Below are 20319 nucleotides of genomic sequence, written 5' to 3'. Positions count from 1 at the left end.
CATAGAAGCTGATTCCAAGGCAATCTTTGTTTCAGATGATTTGAGTAAGAAGCTAAAGCCATTGGTTGAGGGAGAAAGAGAATTCATTCTAGATTTGAAGAAAAAGGAGTGTAAAGAAAGAAACTTTGATTATGATGGAAGAATCAATGCATGGGATCTTCATTATTATATGAACAAAACAGAAGAGCTGAAGTACTCCATAGATCAAGAAAAGCTGAAGGAATACTTCCCAATCGAGGCTGTTACAGAAGGTTTGCTAAATACTTACCAGAAGCTGCTGGGACTTGTATTTGAGCAAGTAGAAAGTGCTCATGTTTGGCATGACAGCATTACTCTTTATACAGTAAAAGATAATTCAACAGGAGAAATGTTAGGGCAGTTCTACTTGGATCTTTACCCCAGGTAATTATGACTTAGTGTTTGATTTAGTATTTAAAATGGAATTGGTCTTAATGGGTTGCTGGTGTGTTTGAAGTTAAATGTATTTGGAAGTATTTGTCCCACTGACAAGATTATTACTGTGTTCATTGAGTTCTTCTTTGGACTGTTTTCAGATTGTTTATACATTTTTCTTTTTTGCAGTGCTACTGCATTTCTTGCTTATATTCAGTTTATGAAGCATTACTCTGTTGATTTTCTGTAGTATTGCTGTCTAGTCGGCTGTGCATAATTTTTTGCCTCAATGAACTTTTCACCTCCTTAAATTAATACTGTGGTTTACTTTTCATTTACATTGAACTCTTACTCCAGTCTATTCAGATCAATTGTATTCCTAACTGCTAAGTGTTCCTAATTTCTCCCAGTGTATTTTGTACTCTGTTGACCAGACTGCTAAAGAAAGTATTAAATAGATCAGGACCAGGAATAGATTCCTGTTGAGCACACCTTTAAACATACTTCCAGGTTGATGTCTGTAGCTCTTCAGCTCTCTTTGTAGCTGTTTACAGCATCATCTGTGTTTGGTTGGAGATTAGGAGACTAGACTGGTTTGACAGGATTTACTCTTAGCTTGCTTTTTTTTTACTGTTTCTCACTGTTTTGGTTTGGATTTTTAAAATTATTCTTTAGGTATTTATAAATTGGCTGGTACACTTTTTTTTTAATATAAATTGATTTAAGTCTTCTGTGGTCTAAGAAAATCAGGTTAGTCAATACAATAGTACAGAAATTCTTTTTTTTTTTAAGATAGGCACATGTTATCTCCTTCACATGTTTGCCTGCTCTCCTCTTTCTGCATGTCATGTGAATTGCTGAAGCTATTTGTTAGTAAGGCTGCTCTGACTTAACTACCTAGTTAACTACTCAGTTTTAGGGCAAAAATTTCAAAATAATTTTTCTTTAAACTTTTGGGTTACACTGGAAATGCAGTAAACTGTATCCTTTTGTCTCCTGTAATGAAAGAAAAGAGTACTGCTTCTGACTACAGAGCCTAGTCCTTCCTGTTACAGTAGCAGTTTAAAATAGAATTGACGTCTAAAGTGTATGTACTTTCAGTATCTGAGTAAAAGTCAGTTTCCTGCTGTGAATCTTAAAATGATGCTATTTAAGTACTGGATTTTTTTCCCCTTGCTCTGTTAATAGTGTCTAAAACTTAGGAAGTTGTAGAAGTCTTCTGAAAAGATGTAATTTCTTTGTTTAAAGCTTTAAAGACAAACTGACTGATAGTTCCTATTCTTGAATAGGCTTCACCATTGCAGTGAGCAGGCTTGTGGTTTGAAGATAATGTCTGATATATTTTCTTATACAGAGAGGGGAAGTATGGGCATGCAGCATGCTTTGGTCTCCAACCCGGCTGTCTTCTCTCTGATGGCAGCAGAATGATGTCTGTAGCTGCTCTGGTAACCAACTTCACACAGCCATCATCAGATCGCCCATCATTGCTGCGACATGATGAAGTAAAGACTTACTTCCATGAATTTGGTCATGTAATGCATCAGATATGTGCACAGGTTAGTGATGTTTCATTTCCATTGTAAGGCTTACTTCTTCCTCTAGTGTGTCAAACCAACGTATAAGTCTATTTTGGTGGTTTCTAATTTTAGTAAAGTACATATCATAGAATCATAGAATGGTTTGTGTTGGAAGCAATCTTAAAGATCATCTAGTTCCAACCTCCCTGACATAGGCAGGGAGACCATCCACTAGGCCAGGTTCCACAAAGCCTCATCCAGCCTGGCCTTGTGCATCCACACATGGGGGCATCCACAGCTTCTCTAGGCAACCTGTTCCAGTGCCTCATCACCATCATAGTAAAGAACTTCTTCCTAATACCTAATCTAAAGTTACTTTCTTCCAGTTTAAAGCCATTACCCCTTGTCCTGTCACTACATGCCCTTGTAAAAAGTCCCTCTCCAGCTTTCTTGTAGGCCCTCTTTAGGTACTGGAGGGCTGCTGTAAGGTGTCCTCGGAGCCTTCTCTTCTCCAGGCTGAAAAACTCCAACTCTCTCAGCCTGTGGTCATAGGAGAGGTGCTCCAGCCCTCTGATCATCTTTGGGGCCTCCTCTGGACTTACTCCAACAGGTCTATGTTCTCCTTATGTTGGGGAGCTGAGAGCTGAACGCAGTACATGCTGTGGAATTGCACACAGGTCAGGGAGGCCTGCTTTCCAGCTGTCTCTTCCACTACGAAGGTGGTTGCTGTGTGCATAGCTACCACGCTTATTGCTGTTGTATTTCATGTAAATTTTTATTTGTGCACCTGCAAGTAACTTGCAAATCTCACATAAGAACATCCTGTCCTCTGGGATTTGTGTGTGCGAAGAACTGCCTTGTTTCATATGATGATTTGTTTAAGCATGTTAAAACTTCACATTTGAAGGGTATGCAGGGATCAGACTAGGTGGGAATCTGTGAGCTGCTGGTGAAGGTCAGCTCTGGGAGATGGATACTCCTTGTAATGTACTGGGGGTCTGCTGGAAAGTGAGATACCAGAGCAGGGAGGGGATCTGTTAATGCTGTTACAGAAGGAGAGCTTTTGAAGTAACTTGAACCAAATGTCTTATATTTTTCTTGTTACTGTGGTGCACTTGTTTATGCGTAAATGAGGATATCTGAAGGCCAACAAACTCCTGCACTCCTCTTGTCTTTTGCTCTAGCCCCTTTTGTCACTGTTTCTTCCCAGCTGATACGTCCTAGCTTTTCTTCATAGCTGCTGTTCAGCAAGTACATTAAGAAGGGCCAGACTGTTACACCTATGGATTTGAGTAACCCACAAGTGTAAATGAAAGCAAATGTTTTTCTCCTTTTCTGCTGTTCTTCTGAAGACATGAGAGGAAGATAGATGCATGTGACGTAGCTGTCAGTTCAATGTCATGTCCTATATTACACATGCTTTTTTTTTTGTTAACCCTGCAAGAAAGTAAGTTCAAAAGCCAATACTCCTGTGGACATCTCTTCCTTGATGGAGGATAGAACTTCAGAATGTCTACAGTTCTTAGAGGGCGCTTGGGAAACTGAGAATTCTTTTTTTCTTTTAGCACTTGAAATGCTTTGTCAAAATGTTGCTGAGAAGGGAAGAACAATAAAATTGGGTTGGCAAGAGGAGGTGGACTTACACAGGACAAGTGTGGAGTGAGACCAAATAATTTCTGTGGGTATTTGAACAACTGTCTTTTGAAAAAGTGACTGTTTCTTTTTAGAAATATTTTGGGTTTGGAATATATTTTAATGGCATCTGAAAATTTATGTTCTGCTAGAAATCTTGGCTTCTACTTTAATTTAATACAATGGCTTTTCTTTTTAGACTGATTTTGCTAGGTTTAGTGGAACTAATGTGGAAACAGACTTTGTAGAGGTACCTTCACAAATGTTTGAGAACTGGGTGTGGGAAGAAGAACCACTGAAGCAAATGTCAAGACATTATAAAGATGAGAGCCATGTTGGAGACACTCTCCTTGAGAAACTTGCTGCCTCTAGACTGGCTAATACAGGTATTTCTCTCCCCTCTTTCCCCACAGCATATGTATGAAAATACATAATTTTAAAATTTGGTGGGAAACACTAAAGACAATATAACAAGCCTGTCATATTTCCTCTGTGTGTACACTTATCATTGCCTTTCCGGCTTTATTTCTGTGTGTTACCACCATTAATAAAGGCTGTAGTGACAGATACCACTATTTGCGGGAATAGTAGCAGCTCTCATTTTGCCCACAGGACTAAAATACCTTTGCATTCCTCTCCATGTGACTTTTTTACATGCCAACTTTGCTCATTTAAAATTGGGCATGGAGGAGAACGTCCTGGGTTTTCTGTTATGTTCTTTTCTGGTAGCCCAGGGCAGGCATTGTGCATGTATACAGTATCAGGTTTTCTATATGTATTGTCTACATTTGATTTACACATGACATTTGAAAGACATGAAAGTAGTCTGCATATTTACTGAACATACATAGCATATGCCAGACAGAAGTGTTGTAACCCTGCATTGCTGAAACAGGCTCTTAACTTCTCAATCCAGAAACTTAAGTCCATGTTCTCTACCTTCCCAGCAGATACATTGCCTTCCCTAAACTTAGGTCTCAGTTCTCTTCTCATTCCAAGTCTTGTACCACCTTACATGTATCCAAATAGAGATCATAATCTCATGTCATTATCAATCATCTTGTTCTGTCACCCTCACCCCTCTGTCCCTGTAATCAGGACTCCCCCAATATCATAGTCTTACCCATTTGTGGTACAACTTGTCATTAAGCCACTGCTGCTTATTTCATACCGCTTCCCCATCCTGAACAAGAGGGCCTTGTCCTTCTGGCTTGTACAGGCACTGTAGCTACATAAGCGTTTTGTCTGAGTAGAAGTTCATATCTTGTAGCTTCTTCAAAAAAGCCTACAGCAGCTGCAGCAGCAGATGTTGCTGTTGAAGTGTCTTGGGGTAGACATACTTACTGCCATCTGTGCAAGCCCTGAATGAAATGGTATACTGGGATTAAAGATAGCTGAAAACATAATTTTAAATACTGAAATTTGCTTTTATTTAAAGTATCTGCTCTGTTTTGGCTTTGATCTGTGGGGAAAATAACATTTGAAAAGACAAAGCTTCTAGTGACAATTCCTTTATTAAAAATATGCCTCTCGACTTTTTTAACTGAAGCAATTCAGATGGGAATGACACAACTCCCAGTTTTTTTCTGTGGTTAAAATTCCAATAATTTAGGGTGCGCGTTGAGGTGTTTGAATGAAAGGTACTACTACAGCTACTTTGATGCTAGTTAATTAAATGTTTTTACCCAATTAGGCCTTTTAACTCTCCGTCAGATTGTTTTGAGCAAAGTTGACCAGGCACTGCACACAAAACCTTTTGTTGACCCAGCAGATGAATATGCTAAATACTGTATGGACATTCTAGGAATTCCTGCCACCCCAGGTATGTCAGTATGAAGCTTTTATACAGCATGTCCATATGGTTTGGTTAAATGCTCCTTTCTTTCCCCATAAAGCTTGAGATACAAAACCCCCAGAATTGTTGTTTATAAAAGAAACTACTTTATGAAGCTGAAATAATTACTTTGACGCTTGGGGTGATATTAATGATCTCTTCTGAAGGAAAGTTAAGGTCAACAGAAAACTTTTGCTGGTTATATTTTAGAGTGATGAGAATAGTACCCTAGATGTTCTGTCACATCTGTGTTGGATGTGCAACTAGCCTAAAATGGGAAATTGAGTTTCATTTGTAGTTCACAGAATATGGCCAATACTTTGAAACTTCTAACACAAAGCGTCTGAGTATGTCTCAAAGTAGTTGATATAAATACCATATTAATTTATTCTTGAAGTACTGTATACATCAAAAAAAACCTGTATTTGATTTAAATAAATTAATGTTAATCTACTTTCCAAGGAACAAACATGCCAGCAACTTTTGGACATCTGGCAGGTGGTTATGATGGTCAGTACTATGGATACCTGTGGAGTGAAGTGTTTGCCACGGACATTTTTTATAGCTGCTTTAAGCAAGAAGGAATAATGAATCCAAAGGTAGGTGATGAATGCTTTTTGCTGAAGACTTTTATTGCACTTTTTCTCTAAAACCACATTTATTGCAAACATGAGCCGTAGGTATATATCTCAAGTACTTCTGTACCTGGCAAGTTCAGATTTTAAAAAAAAAAAAGTATACTAACTTTAGAAAATAATCTTGACATTTCCAAGTGCACTTGGATTATAATACAATTCTTACATAGTCATATATTCAGTATTATATTATGACACTTTTAAGGTATCATGTCACATTTAGTGCCTCCATCTTTAATTTTAGACTGAAGAACCATATTCCTCCATTGCAAGAGCAGATGCATGCTCTTCTGCTCTGAAAGCTGTATGATAGTGGTGTTCTATTTAGTACTTCATGTGGTACTTTTATGTACTTAGTATTTAGAAAACAATTTATTTTGAGCTTTCTCTTTCACAGCACAGTATAACTTGCAAATTTTTTTCTTCTTTTGCTTTTCTCCGAAGTGGCTTTTGAAGTTCAAATCCTTGAAAGGTTCTGGATTTACTGAGGTTTTTTTCCTTGTGTAATTCTCTACCTCCAGCAGAAAAAAAGGATAGTCAGTGATGTGGTTAGTAGTCCTGGCACTTCTGGCAACATTTTTATTTTTCAGAGATGATAGTATTAGACTTGTGAATTGAGATGCTACAGTTCTATCATGGGAAAGACCTTTCAGTTTTCCTGATCCTCCTACCTATCTTCTGGATTCAGCAGCCAGCAGTAGTACTCCCCTTTAGTAAATGTGTACAAGGAGAGAACAGAAAGTGCTCGACTTTCCTGTTCCTCTCCTGCAATTTACCTTCATTCCTCCCTTTCCTTATCACAGCAACCAGAACTTCTAGAACTGTCCATCCCCTCTAGAGGGTGGAGAAAGTAAGATTAGACTTTGATCTGGACAAAGAGGCATCCAAAGAGGAAATTGGGTAGGGGCTAGAAAAACTAAGGCAGTGGTTAGACCAATAAAACCCAAAAGAGGTTTTATGAAGAAAACCAGTAAACTAAATAGTTTGAGAGGAGAAGTGACAAAAGGTTTGGAGGTCAAGACTGAGATTTGAAGTGCCTGGGATTTGTGACAGGTATGTGTGAAAATAAGCATCCCTGCTTGTTCAGTGGGAATGTTGTCACTCATAAATAGAGGAGGAGAGAAGAAATGGCAAGTTAGATGAGAGAATATAAAGTTACTTTTTAATTAAATGCTGTTCTTATGGATCTTAATGCATTTGGGGAGGGGTCAGTCTTGCTGGGTTTTTTAACTGTTAGCAATTGGGAGAGATGGATAACATTGTTGGTGTTGGACTTGTGGGACTTCGTGTCAGTTTTCTGTTCTGCCACAAGCATTACCACTCCAGTGTCATCAAGGACTTTTTTTTCTGTTAGTTTTACTCCCTACTCTCAGAACTCTTTTTTGAGTGATTGTACAGTCAAAACCCTAAGCTGTAGTTTGCCAGGATTGCTTTGTGATCTTACCTCTCCTAAGGGGTGAAAGTGCCTTTTATTCTGGTTGGTTTTGGGTTGGGGGGATTTTTTGTGTCTTTTGTCTGTCTTTGTGTGGGAAGCTTTGAGAATAAATTATTCTAGGAGTGAATATTCGCTATGGTTCAGCTAAAAGGCAACTAGTACCTCTTCTAATGTGAAGCCTGCTATCCCAGCTAAGAAGTGAGGAAGAGAAATGATTATTTCTCTGTGTGTTTGTGTGTGTGTGTATCACTCCCTCTCTAGCATATGTTTGCACACACATTTCACTTGAATGCTGATGTATGTAACTTCAGGGGTAACTGGAGATTTTCCTTCCCTCTTCAGAGCAATGTTACCTTCTCAAACTGGTTCTCTTTCAGCTTGTTTTCCTTATTTGCAATCCATGTAAGTGTAATAGAGTTCCACAGGATGGGACAAACTATCTTTTATAAACAACTACTAGACACCAGTATGATTTTTGTACTTACTCATATTTCATTATATCTAGATTTAGACTAGCCTTCAGAACAGCAGGTAAGGAAAATGGTTATGGTGGTATGACTAGGGCTTTTAGAAATTTGGCTTACCTCTTCCTGTTTGAATAAAACCTTTCTTCCTGTTTTGAGCAACAGTTATTGAAACCAGTTTCAGAGACTGTATCTATAAAAATACTTCAGCAGACACTTCACCCTAGCTTAACTGGTCATCACACTCCTCATCTCTTGCACATTATCTGGAATAACCTCTGGTCTCCCTACAACTGATCAATGTGCTGGCTATGGAGAGACAACAGCAAAAACTCAAAGTCTACTCAAATAACACTTTTAAACTACAAGGGGCAGTATCTACATTTGCTGCTGATGTTCAGGAAACTAAAACATAGTGACATATAAGCAATGCTCCAGTGAATATTTCTTTTTGCATTTTAGGTTTTTTTCAGCTGTAATTCAGACAATGTGATTAGTAATGCAGTTAAGACATGGAAATCTATCAGTTAAAAAGCCTATGCTTGTTTTTGCAGTACAGCTGTCAGGAAGCAGTGTGGTCTTGTGATCTTATAACTTCGACGTGTGTGGGACGTATATATGTGTATATACACTGACTAAAAGGAAGAACATTGTTTTTGTCAATATCAGAAGCATCTGGGACATCTGCGTGCAAAATGTTATTTTCTTATTGGCGGGCATGTCTCAGAAGCCCAAAATTCTCCATATATGTTCTTTAAAATATGACTTCTTGTTAAGAAAAGCCCTCGTTACGTACTGTTGTCTCAGAAACTTGGTTCATTCTTTTTAAAGGAATCATTGCTTCTGAAGTAATAATGTTTCTTCCCAAAAATAAAACCTGAGTTAAGTCTCCGTTAATTTAAAATAATTTAGTAGGGATTAGATGTGTTTATATATATTGTATATGTTACTATTTAATTAATATTTGTATATGTGCCATGTCATTCCTCAGTGCTGTATCTATTTCTGAACTATCTTCTCTTTCTTTAAACAGAGATTAAAGAAAGAGAAACCATCAATTAAGAGAGAATAGGTGTTAAGTTCACTTTTCGTGCCAGTGAGTCACAGGGATAATCATCATTGAAGAGTGTGTGGATGTTGTCTGTGTGCGTGTTGAACTTTACTGAATGTCTTTGAGACAAGTTCTGATTGTGGCATCCAAAACTGTAAAACCACAAGAAAAAAATTCTTTGAGAAGAGATTAAATTTCTGCTCTCTTGATCTAAATTATCCTTATGGTGTATCCTGATTTTAAATACACAACAAATACAGAGAAGAGGCAGTTTGCAAGATAAGAAATACTGACATTTTGCTTTACCTTTTATCAGGCTGGGATGAAATACAGAAACCTCATTTTGAAACCTGGAGGATCTTTGGATGGGATGGATATGCTACAAAATTTCTTGGAGCGTAAACCAAGTCAGAGAGCTTTCCTTTTAAGTAAGGGATTATGTGTTCAGTAAAATTATGGTTCCTTTGTAATAGCATGTAAGTATGGAATGAGCTGGAAATGTCAGTGTGTTTCACATCTTAACTATGTATCACTCTAGGGAAACTGGGTCGCTTTTTGATGATTTTTTTAAATTGTACAAATAAAAATGTGTTTTTTTAAATTGCATAGAACTACAAAATTCAACACGTCAGGAAAAAGGTGCAGAAGCTGAGGAATTTGGATGGTAATTTTTTTTATTATTTTGAAATAATAATAACAGTATGGGGAGTTGATGCCATGTTTCTCTTTTAATTGATGGACTTCAATTATCTCTTGTGAACTAATTTTAAAACTGGAGGGGAAAAAAAAGGACACTACCAGCAATAAAAGAAACAGATTCATTCTTATTCTGTATTTTTCTATTGTATTGATGGCTCACCAGTGTCTTTGATGGAGAAGTGTGTTTCATCATGGTTTGGGTTCAGTCTACCTTCCTGAAAAATTTCAAGACTGAGAACCTACCCCAGGGAGTTTTGCAGCAGAGATACCTATGTGATACTTTTAGACTTCATTCTGATGCATGTTAAATCCTTGTATCATTTATAAACTTACACAGTACAACTAAAAAAAAAACCTCTACCATTTGAGCTACCATTTTCTTCCCCTCGTTGAGGAGAAACAGCCCAAATCTATGACCTTGGCAGACCTTCCACCACTTTTTCTCTTTTGTTGATGATCACAAATGAGGTCTTTGTTTTCCAAATTATATCACCACTGGCACTGAAAAGTTATACTTGAGCAATTGTGATGGCTTCAGAAGTATTTTGAGACACGTACAAGGAACAAAGGGAAGATGATGTCCCCAGTGGGAATGGTAAAAGTCAGTCAAATGTTTTCCTATTCCTTTCCAGTATGGCATGCAGAGGTGCTATAAAAAAAGCTTCATGGATTTAATTTTTTCAGCTGTGGAAGTAATCGAGGAACTACTATGCAGTTTTTCTGCAAGATCAGAAAAAATGAGGCTTACAAGTGAACCACCCAAATAAAACTGCTAATCCAAGTGCACTTTTTTTGTCCTTAGATGTCATGTTACTTTGGTTTTGGTATTACAACATGTACCTGAACAAACTTCAATTTTGGTTACCATCTAATATGTTTTAGACATTTGAACCATAGCTCTAAACATAGTTGGCATTTTTATTGGTTTGTTCAACGGCAAAGTAAGAAAATGTGCCTGATCAACTCAAAAGACTGGCTCTTTTTCTAGCAAAAGAAAACTGAAAGCATTCACTTTGGGTCAAATCTGTGTGTTTCAGGTGGGACAAAACCCCGCAATTGTGAATGTTCAGGTGAAACTATTTCTGCGTATTTTTCTTTTAAAGTATTTAAACTGGGGGCAGGGGAGGGGGAGGAGCTTAATTAGTTTCTGAAATGGAAAATTTGACAGGATTTATCTTTGAACCACACTAGTTATGGATGGTAGGAGACACAAATGTTTGTAGCCAAAACATATTAACTATGTCTTACCAGACCACATAATTATGTCAATCTAACTCTCATAGTCAGTTACAGCTTTAGACCCCAGTTCTGGTGGGTCATGAAAAGGCAATACATGAAAATCATATCTTCAGTGGTATTCAGAACAGCTTTAAGAAAAGCTGAGGGAACTGATAGATGCAAGATTATCCTAAAATCTGTGGATTTTCCCCAGATTAATTTCCCTTACATTCTGACTGGATTTGAAAGTATTTTGCTTTCTTTTTACATATGTTGAAATTCCTGTGATCCTATCATTATCAAAGGCTTTTTCCTTTCACACTGTAATGATAGCTCTGATGAACTAAAATGTCATAAAAAGTATACCAAGTGATACTTTCAATACAAATCTAAGCAATGGAACCTTTATTAAGAATCAAAATGCAGTTTTTATTTTACAGCTGGTAGGCAGATTTCCACATGAGGGAGACCTTTCTCTGTGTAAACCAGCAGTCTCAGAGCAAGGTAGATAATTACAAATGTGGTAATTATAAACAAAAATATGTGCTGATAAAAAGTTACGTGATTATATAAAAGTTAGATTTAGGACAGACTGATGCTAATGATAATTTGACTTGTTTATTTTCCTATTCTTCAAAGTGTGTGTGTTATATAATATATAGTGACTAAGATACTGAAGTGCAGGAGAATGTCTGCTGTTACATGTATGTGAAAATATGTACTAGATTGTATAGTTATGTTAGCATCAGCTGGATATCCATGTGTGTAGGGAGGAGAAAAACCCTAAACCACATTGTGACCACAAATGGAAGTGTTATGTTCTCTACCTGTCCCAAAGAATAGGATTTTTTAAATTTATTTTTGTAGAAGCCAGTTCCCTCAGTCTACATTGGGCAATAATTAAGGCAGACCATCGTATGGCTAAAACTGCACTCAACAGAAAAGACTAATGAGTATGTTCTGAAATGTTTCTGAAACATCTTTATATGTCTGCTAATTTTTATACTGACTTAATGGAGCCTTCTGAATCAAATTGGGGTTGGACTAGATGACCTTTAAAGGTTCGTTCCATCCCAAACTATTCTTCTATGAAATCAATGTTCATAATTATTATTGTAAAGACCTGATCTTACAATGGAAATGGTAACCTGGAGAAAGACACCTTTTCTGGTTTTGCACCTCTCCATCACAGACATGAAACTTTGTATAGGAAACAACTTAGTCTGACACTATTGCAGAGCTGTGACATAAATTCCCCCAAGAAAATAGGGAACACTTTTGCTTTGGAAACATGAGTTAATTGCCTTGGCACTGCACAGAAACAATCACATACATTCAAACATGTAAGAGGTGGTCGGTATCTGGCAAACCCCAGCTTATTCTAGAGTTGCTAGACTCATGCTTCCACTGAATTAAATTTTAAAGCAGTGAAAGCTTATTTTTAATCAAACCCAACTTTAAGTACCCACTGTAAGTAAGAAAGTAACTTGTAATCTTAGTCCATAACAAACAGCTGTCTTTTCAACTTAGTAACCTATCTTTTTAGAGTTTTATTGTATTTAGGATTATTGTTTTTCTCCTCTGTTAGAAATTAAAATTGGTCTTCACCTGACTTCACAACAAAAGCTTCAAATGAAAGGGAAAGGGTAAAATGGGAGACTCAGGAGAGAGTGGGGGTAACCACTCAGTAAGTGGGTAATAGGTGATGGCTTTCTCATTCTGCTGCTTCACTGCAAAAGATAGAATGGGTTGGCTGTGCAGCTGGGTCACAAGATGACTAGGGGGTAGCCTTAGCAGCCCCTATTGCTAGTTGTCTGACACAGGTCCAGTATATAGGCTGTCTCTGGATTGCTTGCTAGCCATGTGATCAAACCTAAATCATAGAAGCAGTCTGAAGAAAAAGTTTAGACTTTGCTCTCTGAGCTGTTGTGGCTATCAGTTGTTATGCTGACTTAATAAAGAGAGCATTAAGACATAGGGAGTTAATGTTTCTAGGATAGATGGAATATGGACTGTCACTCGAGCGTCTAATACTACTGTAGCTAGTTTTGCTATACAAATAGTTCTCTGCTTTAAGTTATTGTTATTAATGTAAAAACATAACAGAAAAAACCCACTTCCTCATTGTAATCAGTAATCAAGGTCAGTCCACTGCTGACCTTGTTTGACAGGCAACTCTGTTAAACCTGTTTTAACAGTCAGGCAGCAACTAATTCTAATGACTGTAGTCATTTTATATGGGAGAAGTAAAACTACTGCAACAAGAAGTAAATCACAAGATCAAGACCTTGTTTTCCTCTCTGAAAAATGAAGCAGCTTCCAAATATCTTCTAAGGTAATGGGGGGTAGTTGACTTAAATGGAGGGGTTTTCCAGAAGTGTGGAGCTGGTTGCATAGCAAGTGGTTACTGACAGGGATTAAAGGCTAGACATCAGGAGGTTATGTGGTGGCACAAATCAAGGGAAAAGGAAGGACTGTAGCAGGGTGAAGGATGAAGTTGGAGAAGGGTGTTTTGACAATAGTCATAAAAGGGTTGGAGTGGATGTCAGAAGCAGATAGGAGGGAAAACTATCTTAATGCATACTGATTTATGAAATGCTACTGAATACTTTTCATTTTTTTGTGAATCAGAAACGACACATGCTTGCCTATAAATAGATTTCTTATCTTTTTATTTGCATGCCAAAGAACATGAGGTTATGTATCAGCTTGTTGTTTGAATACTTGTGCTTTTTCCTGACATCTGGAGATCACATTTTGTTTCACCACTATTTTCTTGATGGAATATATTTCATCATAATATTTTATAATATTATAATAATAAAAATAATAACAAAAAATTTTCATCATCATAATGATGAAAAAATATTTTCCCATGTTGGAAGTAAAGAAGTGTGATGTTATGGGGGAAGTTCAGTTTGTGGGGCCTATGCTGGAAATCTTGCATAGCTAATCATTATTAGCCTTTGTAAAACGTATAGAAGATACAAAAGAAATGGTACCAAACAAAGATCAATCTATTTTAGACTTAATTATGATAAAGACAAATTAAATTAATTGGGAGTTAGTGGTTGCCTAGAAACCAAAATCATGACCTAATTTTGTTCAGTATTGATTAACAGAGGATAGACTCGACCAATTCTTGCTTGCATTATACTGATGAATTAAAAATGCTGAAGATATCAGTGCTAAAAGAACTAATGGATATACTTATTGGAGGAAAAATTGTGAATGAGAAGTGGTTTGTTTTTAAAATTCACTTGGCCAAAATCGCACAATTTCAGAATTTAAAAATTTTTGAGAACAATTAAGACTGAGAGCCCATGTGTTCACCAATAAAAGCAGTAAGTAAAAATAAACAAAATAGAAGTGGGGGGTCTGGAGTAGGAAAACATTATAAAATGAGTAATTTCAAGTGTTAAAAATTATAAAGAAGGGTGAGACTGTCAAGAAATAAAGGATGAAAGCATTATAGCTAATAAGATTTCTAACTAGATGTACTAAGAACGAATAAGTTAAATTTGTGCTACAGACCCTTGAGTAGATGGAAATGCTAATACTGCAAATTACAAAAAAGACAATTTTTGATAACTGTTTCTCTTCTGCATTTAGAAAGAAGCAATGTGATGTAATCATATCATATGAGAACAGTGGGGTGCTTTCCAGTCCATTAAGGAAGGAAGATGTTAAGCAATACCTAGAAAGAATAAACACTTTTACATAAGTAGGATTGAATGACTTGCAGTCTACAAATCTACAAGAATTAGTGGTGGGGGATTTTTTTCCAGTGCTGTTAATCTTGAGATACCAGGCATATGCCATTTTAATAGAACAGTGCTAATGAGTTTTAATGTTCAAAAAGAGCAAACAGGTGACTATTGGTCACATAGTTTAAAGTCCATCTTCAGCAAAACAGTGGGAAAGAATAAATATGGTTCTGTTCCGGATGAATTAAACAATGAGTGTAATTCATATATTTTGGGGGGATTTTTGTGAATTTGCAAGTTATTTTATGAAAAACAAGTTTTGTCAGACAAGCCTAATATTCATGGTCATTACAAGCCTGATGAAGGTGATTGTGGAGATGTTTATGTAAGGCATATTTGATCTACTGCTCTATATTTTCATTTGAAATAACACTATATGGTATCAATATTGAATATCTAAAATGGATAAAGAACAGGTGACTGTTCTCAGAGGGTACTTATTGGTGTAGAATTACCATTGAACAGGGTACAGTGATGTATTTCAGGGATCAGTAAAGGCCAGTAAATAAAATCATTGGTGATAGAATTTGTAAGCAACTGAGCAAAAAAAGCAGTCACACAGAATTCTTTGGATTGTTTGAAAGCTTTGGGCATTCAGCCTAAAAATTTCTGCAGCATGGGCAAAGTAAGATGTAACACGCCTGTAGTAACTAAAAATGTAGGTTAAAACTACAGTTTGGTGGACTGTATTCTAGAAAGTACTGACTTCTGCAAGTATCTAGAGGCTGGTTACAGTAGTCAGTCCAATCTGAATTCTTGTGAGACTATAGCAAAAATGATTCAGCAATCTCATGATGGATGAGTACAAGAATATTGCATAAGAACAGGTTATTGATGCTATTTCCATATACCGTAGCAGTACAATGGGCACAGCAACTGCATATAATTTTAGTGTCCTGACTTTTAGCTGGGGCTAGTAGGGCTTGTTATTCCAAACACAGGTGATTATGTATGTAGAATAGAGTTAAGCTGTGGAATTCCTTGCCGAGGATATTGTAGAGGTGATAGGTTTACCTGGGTTCAAAATAAGACTCAACGAGTTCCCGTCTTAGAAGAGAAGCCAGTGGAGGGTATTTAAATACATAAAATGCTTTTCATCCTCAGGAAGTTCCTGCAAAGTAGAGGGTGGAGATAAGAATTATATTGAAGGAAATATTGTACATGTCAGCCCTATAGGTACTTCTTTTAGGCATCTGCTTTTCGCCACTGCTAGAAATGGGACACTGTAACAGATCGACTTGCTGTTTGATCCAGTATGGAAACTGGAGAAAGAGCAGAAGAGAGCTGCCACAGACCTTACCTGAGGAGCTGGAGAACTTTCAAAGGAAGACTTCTAAAAGCTTTATATTTTCAACTTAGCAATAAAAGAAAAAGATTCTATGATGATTTAATATAGTCTCTAGGTGTTGCCATTACATATTAAAGGCTCTTTAGTAGGAGAATGTGAGCTGGAGGCTGAGGCCAGTCAATTCAAAGAGAAAATAACAGCATTTTTAACAGTGAAGGAGACTAACTATTGGACTAAAGTGCTCAGAAGATTGGTAGTCCGTTCTTAATGTCTTCAAATCAAGATCAGTGAAAGCTCTTCTAGGAGATACGCTTTCACCAAACACAATGTATTAGACTTCATTAAGAGTAACTGAGTGAAATGGAATGCCTGATGTTGTACAAATCAGATTAATTTAATGAGCCTTTTTCCCTTTAAAACTCTACCATTCCCTAAATCTTATTTTAGCAAAAATGTTTATAGAATGTTTATGCAGGGCAGAGGTGTAAAACTACCCAATGTAATTCACTACCAAGGACGACTTGCCTTCTAAAGCACTAATGGAAAATAAAAGGAAATGGAGAAAGTACTAGTAAACTAAGCAGACATTTTAACCTGAAATATTTACTTTAACTGCTTAATTGTGAGATGTACAAGCTTTCATAAGAATACAGCAGGCAAATATTTTTCCACGTGACAGAGGATAAACTTACCTTTTGACTTCTGGTTGAAGGCGGCAGTATTTTTCTATGTTGAAAGTAGAAATTGAGTAGTATTCCCAAGTTATTGTTACAAATAGGGTTTTAAACTAGCCAAGTTAGTTGCTTTTTCTTCGTTGACTTGTCCTCTTTGGACGTCCATGTTTCAGTTAGGCTTTAACAGATGACTTCTTTTTGCAGAGCCTAATACTTCTGGACTGGATTCACTGTCAGGCCAAAAATTTACACTGTCCTGTTCCCTCTGCCTTGCCTCTTCATGAAAGTGTTGCTCTCTGCAGGAGTTTAGTCAACCCGTTAGCTGGGCTGTGTGCTTTAAGCTTGGGAGAAGCACTTGGCAAAGAACTGAGCAGTTTGTATTTCTCCTTATTCTTTTATTAAACTTTATTTAATAAGAACTGGTTGTAGCTCAACATCCAAAATAAGTTACAATCAAAAATTTGGCAAAAGATCAGAAAACTAGTCAGATTTATACACCCATATAATGTATAAAATGTTGATATTGTCAAAAATGGTAGGTTTTTACAAAGACAAATGGGTTTGATGCTCTAAATGTGGAAGAGTTTTGGCCTAAAACATTAATGAGAGATGTCTCAAAGCACATGTATGTGGCACATTGTGCTTGGAGAGGATGCACTGACATGAACACACTTTAGTCACCCTGATAATATTTTAAAAGTGTATTTTTATATTTTAAGCCTAGTCAAGAAGTACAAGATTTTTATCCCATCAAAAATTCAGAATTAAGACCCATAGAGATTACAGGTTTTAAATCATCTATCTGTGAAATATTAATGGATATAGTGCAATTAAACTTAATGGCACTGATAGCAATTACCCCTTAGAATGAAATTTGATTTTTATACAAATAAGATCACATTCTTGACAGGAAAGGAAAATCATCAGAAGCTGAAAGGTGTAAATACATTGTCTGTATACATATTCACATTATTAACGTGCATATGCACAAGTATACTAATGCCTTATCTATTACTACAGGGATATGCTCATTCTGTCTGTTGCTACAGGGACATGGATTAAGCCTTAAGGTGGCTGGCTTTCATCTCCATCATTCCCTAGGGATGACGGGTTTGCTTGAGTTCTCAGGGAAATTGCTTAAATCACAAATTTGTTTTATTTTAGCACTCCTGTCATACCATCTGCTATCCAGTGTGGTAAGTTCTCTGTAGAGCTGTACCTAGGAACCTATCTGCCGTGAAGACAAAAAGACAAGAGGTCTTCCCAAATGACCTGTTCAGCCTGGATAGAAAGATAACATGGTGTCTGGGTTGGAATGCAGTGGGTCAGGTTTTTTAGGAGAAAACTTAAGGGGGGTGGTAGTCTTCCTTAAGTAAAATGTAAATTTGTTGTACAAAGGTAAGCTTGCTGTGGTGAAGGAATGACATGTTACTGAAATGGTTATTCTCCTAGAGGAGTGTGAAAACAAAATTCAGAACCCCTTATGCGATAGAATCTGTGAAGAAAAAAAAAAAACAACAAGCAAAACCCACCTTCAAGCAATCTTTACAGAAGACTAATGGTGATCATTGAGAAAACAGAGAACTGGGTAGTGAATTCCAAGGCATGATCTAGGATCACAGGGAAAGAGGCCTTCATTACAGGGAAGGATTTATCTGCATGCCAGAGAAAAATCTAGTCAGTTTAAATCACATAACTGTGTCTCATGGAGTTTCTGCTGGACAGAAGCAGATACACTATAAGCCATCCATAGCAAAAAAGTTAGTCTTAAGTGGAAAATCCTACCTAGGTTCTGTAAAGGCACATCTAAAGCCTCAGACAAGGTCTGGGCATTGTAAATTCTCAAATAATAACAACTGCCCAGGCTGGAATGGCAAGAGTTACATTTGCTGTGTCACATATTATCTTCTTAATCACCTTGAAATTAGAAGACGACTTACAAGGATCCAAGAGACATTGTTTCTGCAGCAGAAGGCGTGCCATTTCTTGTCCCTGTCCAAAGATGATAGAGTAGCATCTTGAAAAGGCAACAGTGTACATTTATGTTTTCAATTTTTTTTTTGCTTTGGACAGTCCACACCCAAAGCAGAGACTAAGACTGACTATCTCAGAACAAAAAGAGGAAGAAAGACAGTTTTAGACCCTCTTTAAGTGCTTTCTGGGCTGGAAAAGCCTTGGAGAGTAGAAATCCCACTTGCCTGGTACACGTACTTGATTAATATGGGCTCAGTACTGTAACTTCGTATACTGTTTGGGAAGGTGCGCAGGTGTGACTTTTTAGTCCACTGTAGAATGATTTGCCAAATAAATCCCTAATGTGTCTATTCTAGTAGCATTTGTTTAGTTATCAACAAAGTTCCTAATATACTAAAAATGGATATTGAAACTTCTATAATGTTATTATTGGCCAACATTCATACCAAAAAATCGGAGACAAAACTCTCTAATACCCAGTTTGGAGTGTTAGAAAGCAGACGTGCTTCATTTTCAGCGCTGAGTGCACAGGGGATAAGTTCCACCCAATGTGCATACAGACTTTGATCTCTGTTTATCTTCGTATGGCCGTTCTATACATATTAATGACATTTCTGAGAAAGTATTATCATATTCATTACAGTTCCATGAACTATTTATCATATCTACACTCTTACTACGCATATATGACCTAATGGGTCGGGGGTCCTCTGGTGGTCGTTTGGGACGTCTTCATCCTTTCATCATCTTTTTTGTCATCTTCCTCTTGTCCTTTTCATGACTTTCTCCAGGCCCTGTTTCAGCACTCTTGGCTCATGTCTTGGTTTTGGGCCTGTTCTTACCTACTCAGTAGCTGAACTATGCAATGCAGAGTTGTGCTAGCAGCTAAACTACATAATACAGCGTTATATACATAATATATAATACAGTTCGGTCATGTCATGGACACGTGGTTGCAACATTTACAGTAAAGCACACTGGTAAAATTCCTCTGGTATCAGTATCTGTAGCAAAAATGATGCTTCTTTAGATTAGTTCATCGTGATAAAGAAGATATTTCAGTTGCTGATATAATTTTCCTGTTGTTTAATTATGTCAGCATTCATTAAAACGGAAAGTTGCACCAATGCTGTAAAGATATTGCTGACCATTAAAAAGAAGGCAGTTTTGTTTTGCTTAGTAGCATTATGATAAGAAGATAGAATTTATCATGAAAATAAAGGATAATAAATATAGGCAGTAGCAGAATTGGAATTTTCAGAAGCAAAATTGTAGATGTAAGAGAATAAATCTCTCATTTCTAGCATTGAGTGTTATTTTTATCTCAAAGCTTAGCATCTAACATGACAGTACCTAATTCTGAGGCATTACACATTTTATATTGGCTTTTTCTCTTCTGATTTATGCTAGTTATCCTCAAAGGAGAAATTTTGGTTGAGGATTGTTCAGTTTATTACATAAAACAATGATTTTTGTTTGTAAAATATTGCTGTATGTCATACAACTAAAAATCAACAAGATGTCTAAGAAAAGGACTGAGACTTAATTTTCTTTTATAGACTGAATTAAAAATAATTGCCTTAGTTTAAAAGAAAGTACAAGAGAGTATCATTTTGTTCTCATTTCTTCATGCGATTTGGCAGTCACTCGGTTTTATCAATAATTTGATAATACCATGAGTTCAGGCCAGTGAATTCTGAAAGGGTTCTGCTAGTGTTTGAAAACTTTCTGTATGTGA

At 36.8% G+C, this 20319-nt stretch overlaps 1 protein-coding gene across 3 annotated transcripts in view; it reads left to right on the top strand.

Annotated features, from left to right (window-relative positions):
* The window catches only part of NLN (neurolysin), a 35447-nt gene extending 25659 nt beyond the window's left edge, over window positions 1-9788 (top strand). For all 3 annotated transcript variants that reach the window (XM_040579073.1, XM_040579074.1, XM_040579075.1), the window contains 6 exons: window positions 36-402; window positions 1748-1949; window positions 3742-3928; window positions 5236-5364; window positions 5839-5975; window positions 9278-9788. In XM_040579073.1, the coding sequence (XP_040435007.1) occupies window positions 36-402; window positions 1748-1949; window positions 3742-3928; window positions 5236-5364; window positions 5839-5975; window positions 9278-9412 (1157 nt within the window). In that variant the 3' untranslated portion in view covers window positions 9413-9788. The remainder of the gene's footprint in view (window positions 1-35; window positions 403-1747; window positions 1950-3741; window positions 3929-5235; window positions 5365-5838; window positions 5976-9277) is intronic.
* The last annotated feature ends 10531 nt before the right edge of the window (window positions 9789-20319 follow it).

The sequence above is a fragment of the Falco naumanni genome, chromosome Z (genome assembly GCF_017639655.2).
Source record: "Falco naumanni isolate bFalNau1 chromosome Z, bFalNau1.pat, whole genome shotgun sequence".
NCBI lineage: Eukaryota > Metazoa > Chordata > Aves > Falconiformes > Falconidae > Falco > Falco naumanni.
This window is presented reverse-complemented; position numbering and strand designations above follow the sequence as displayed.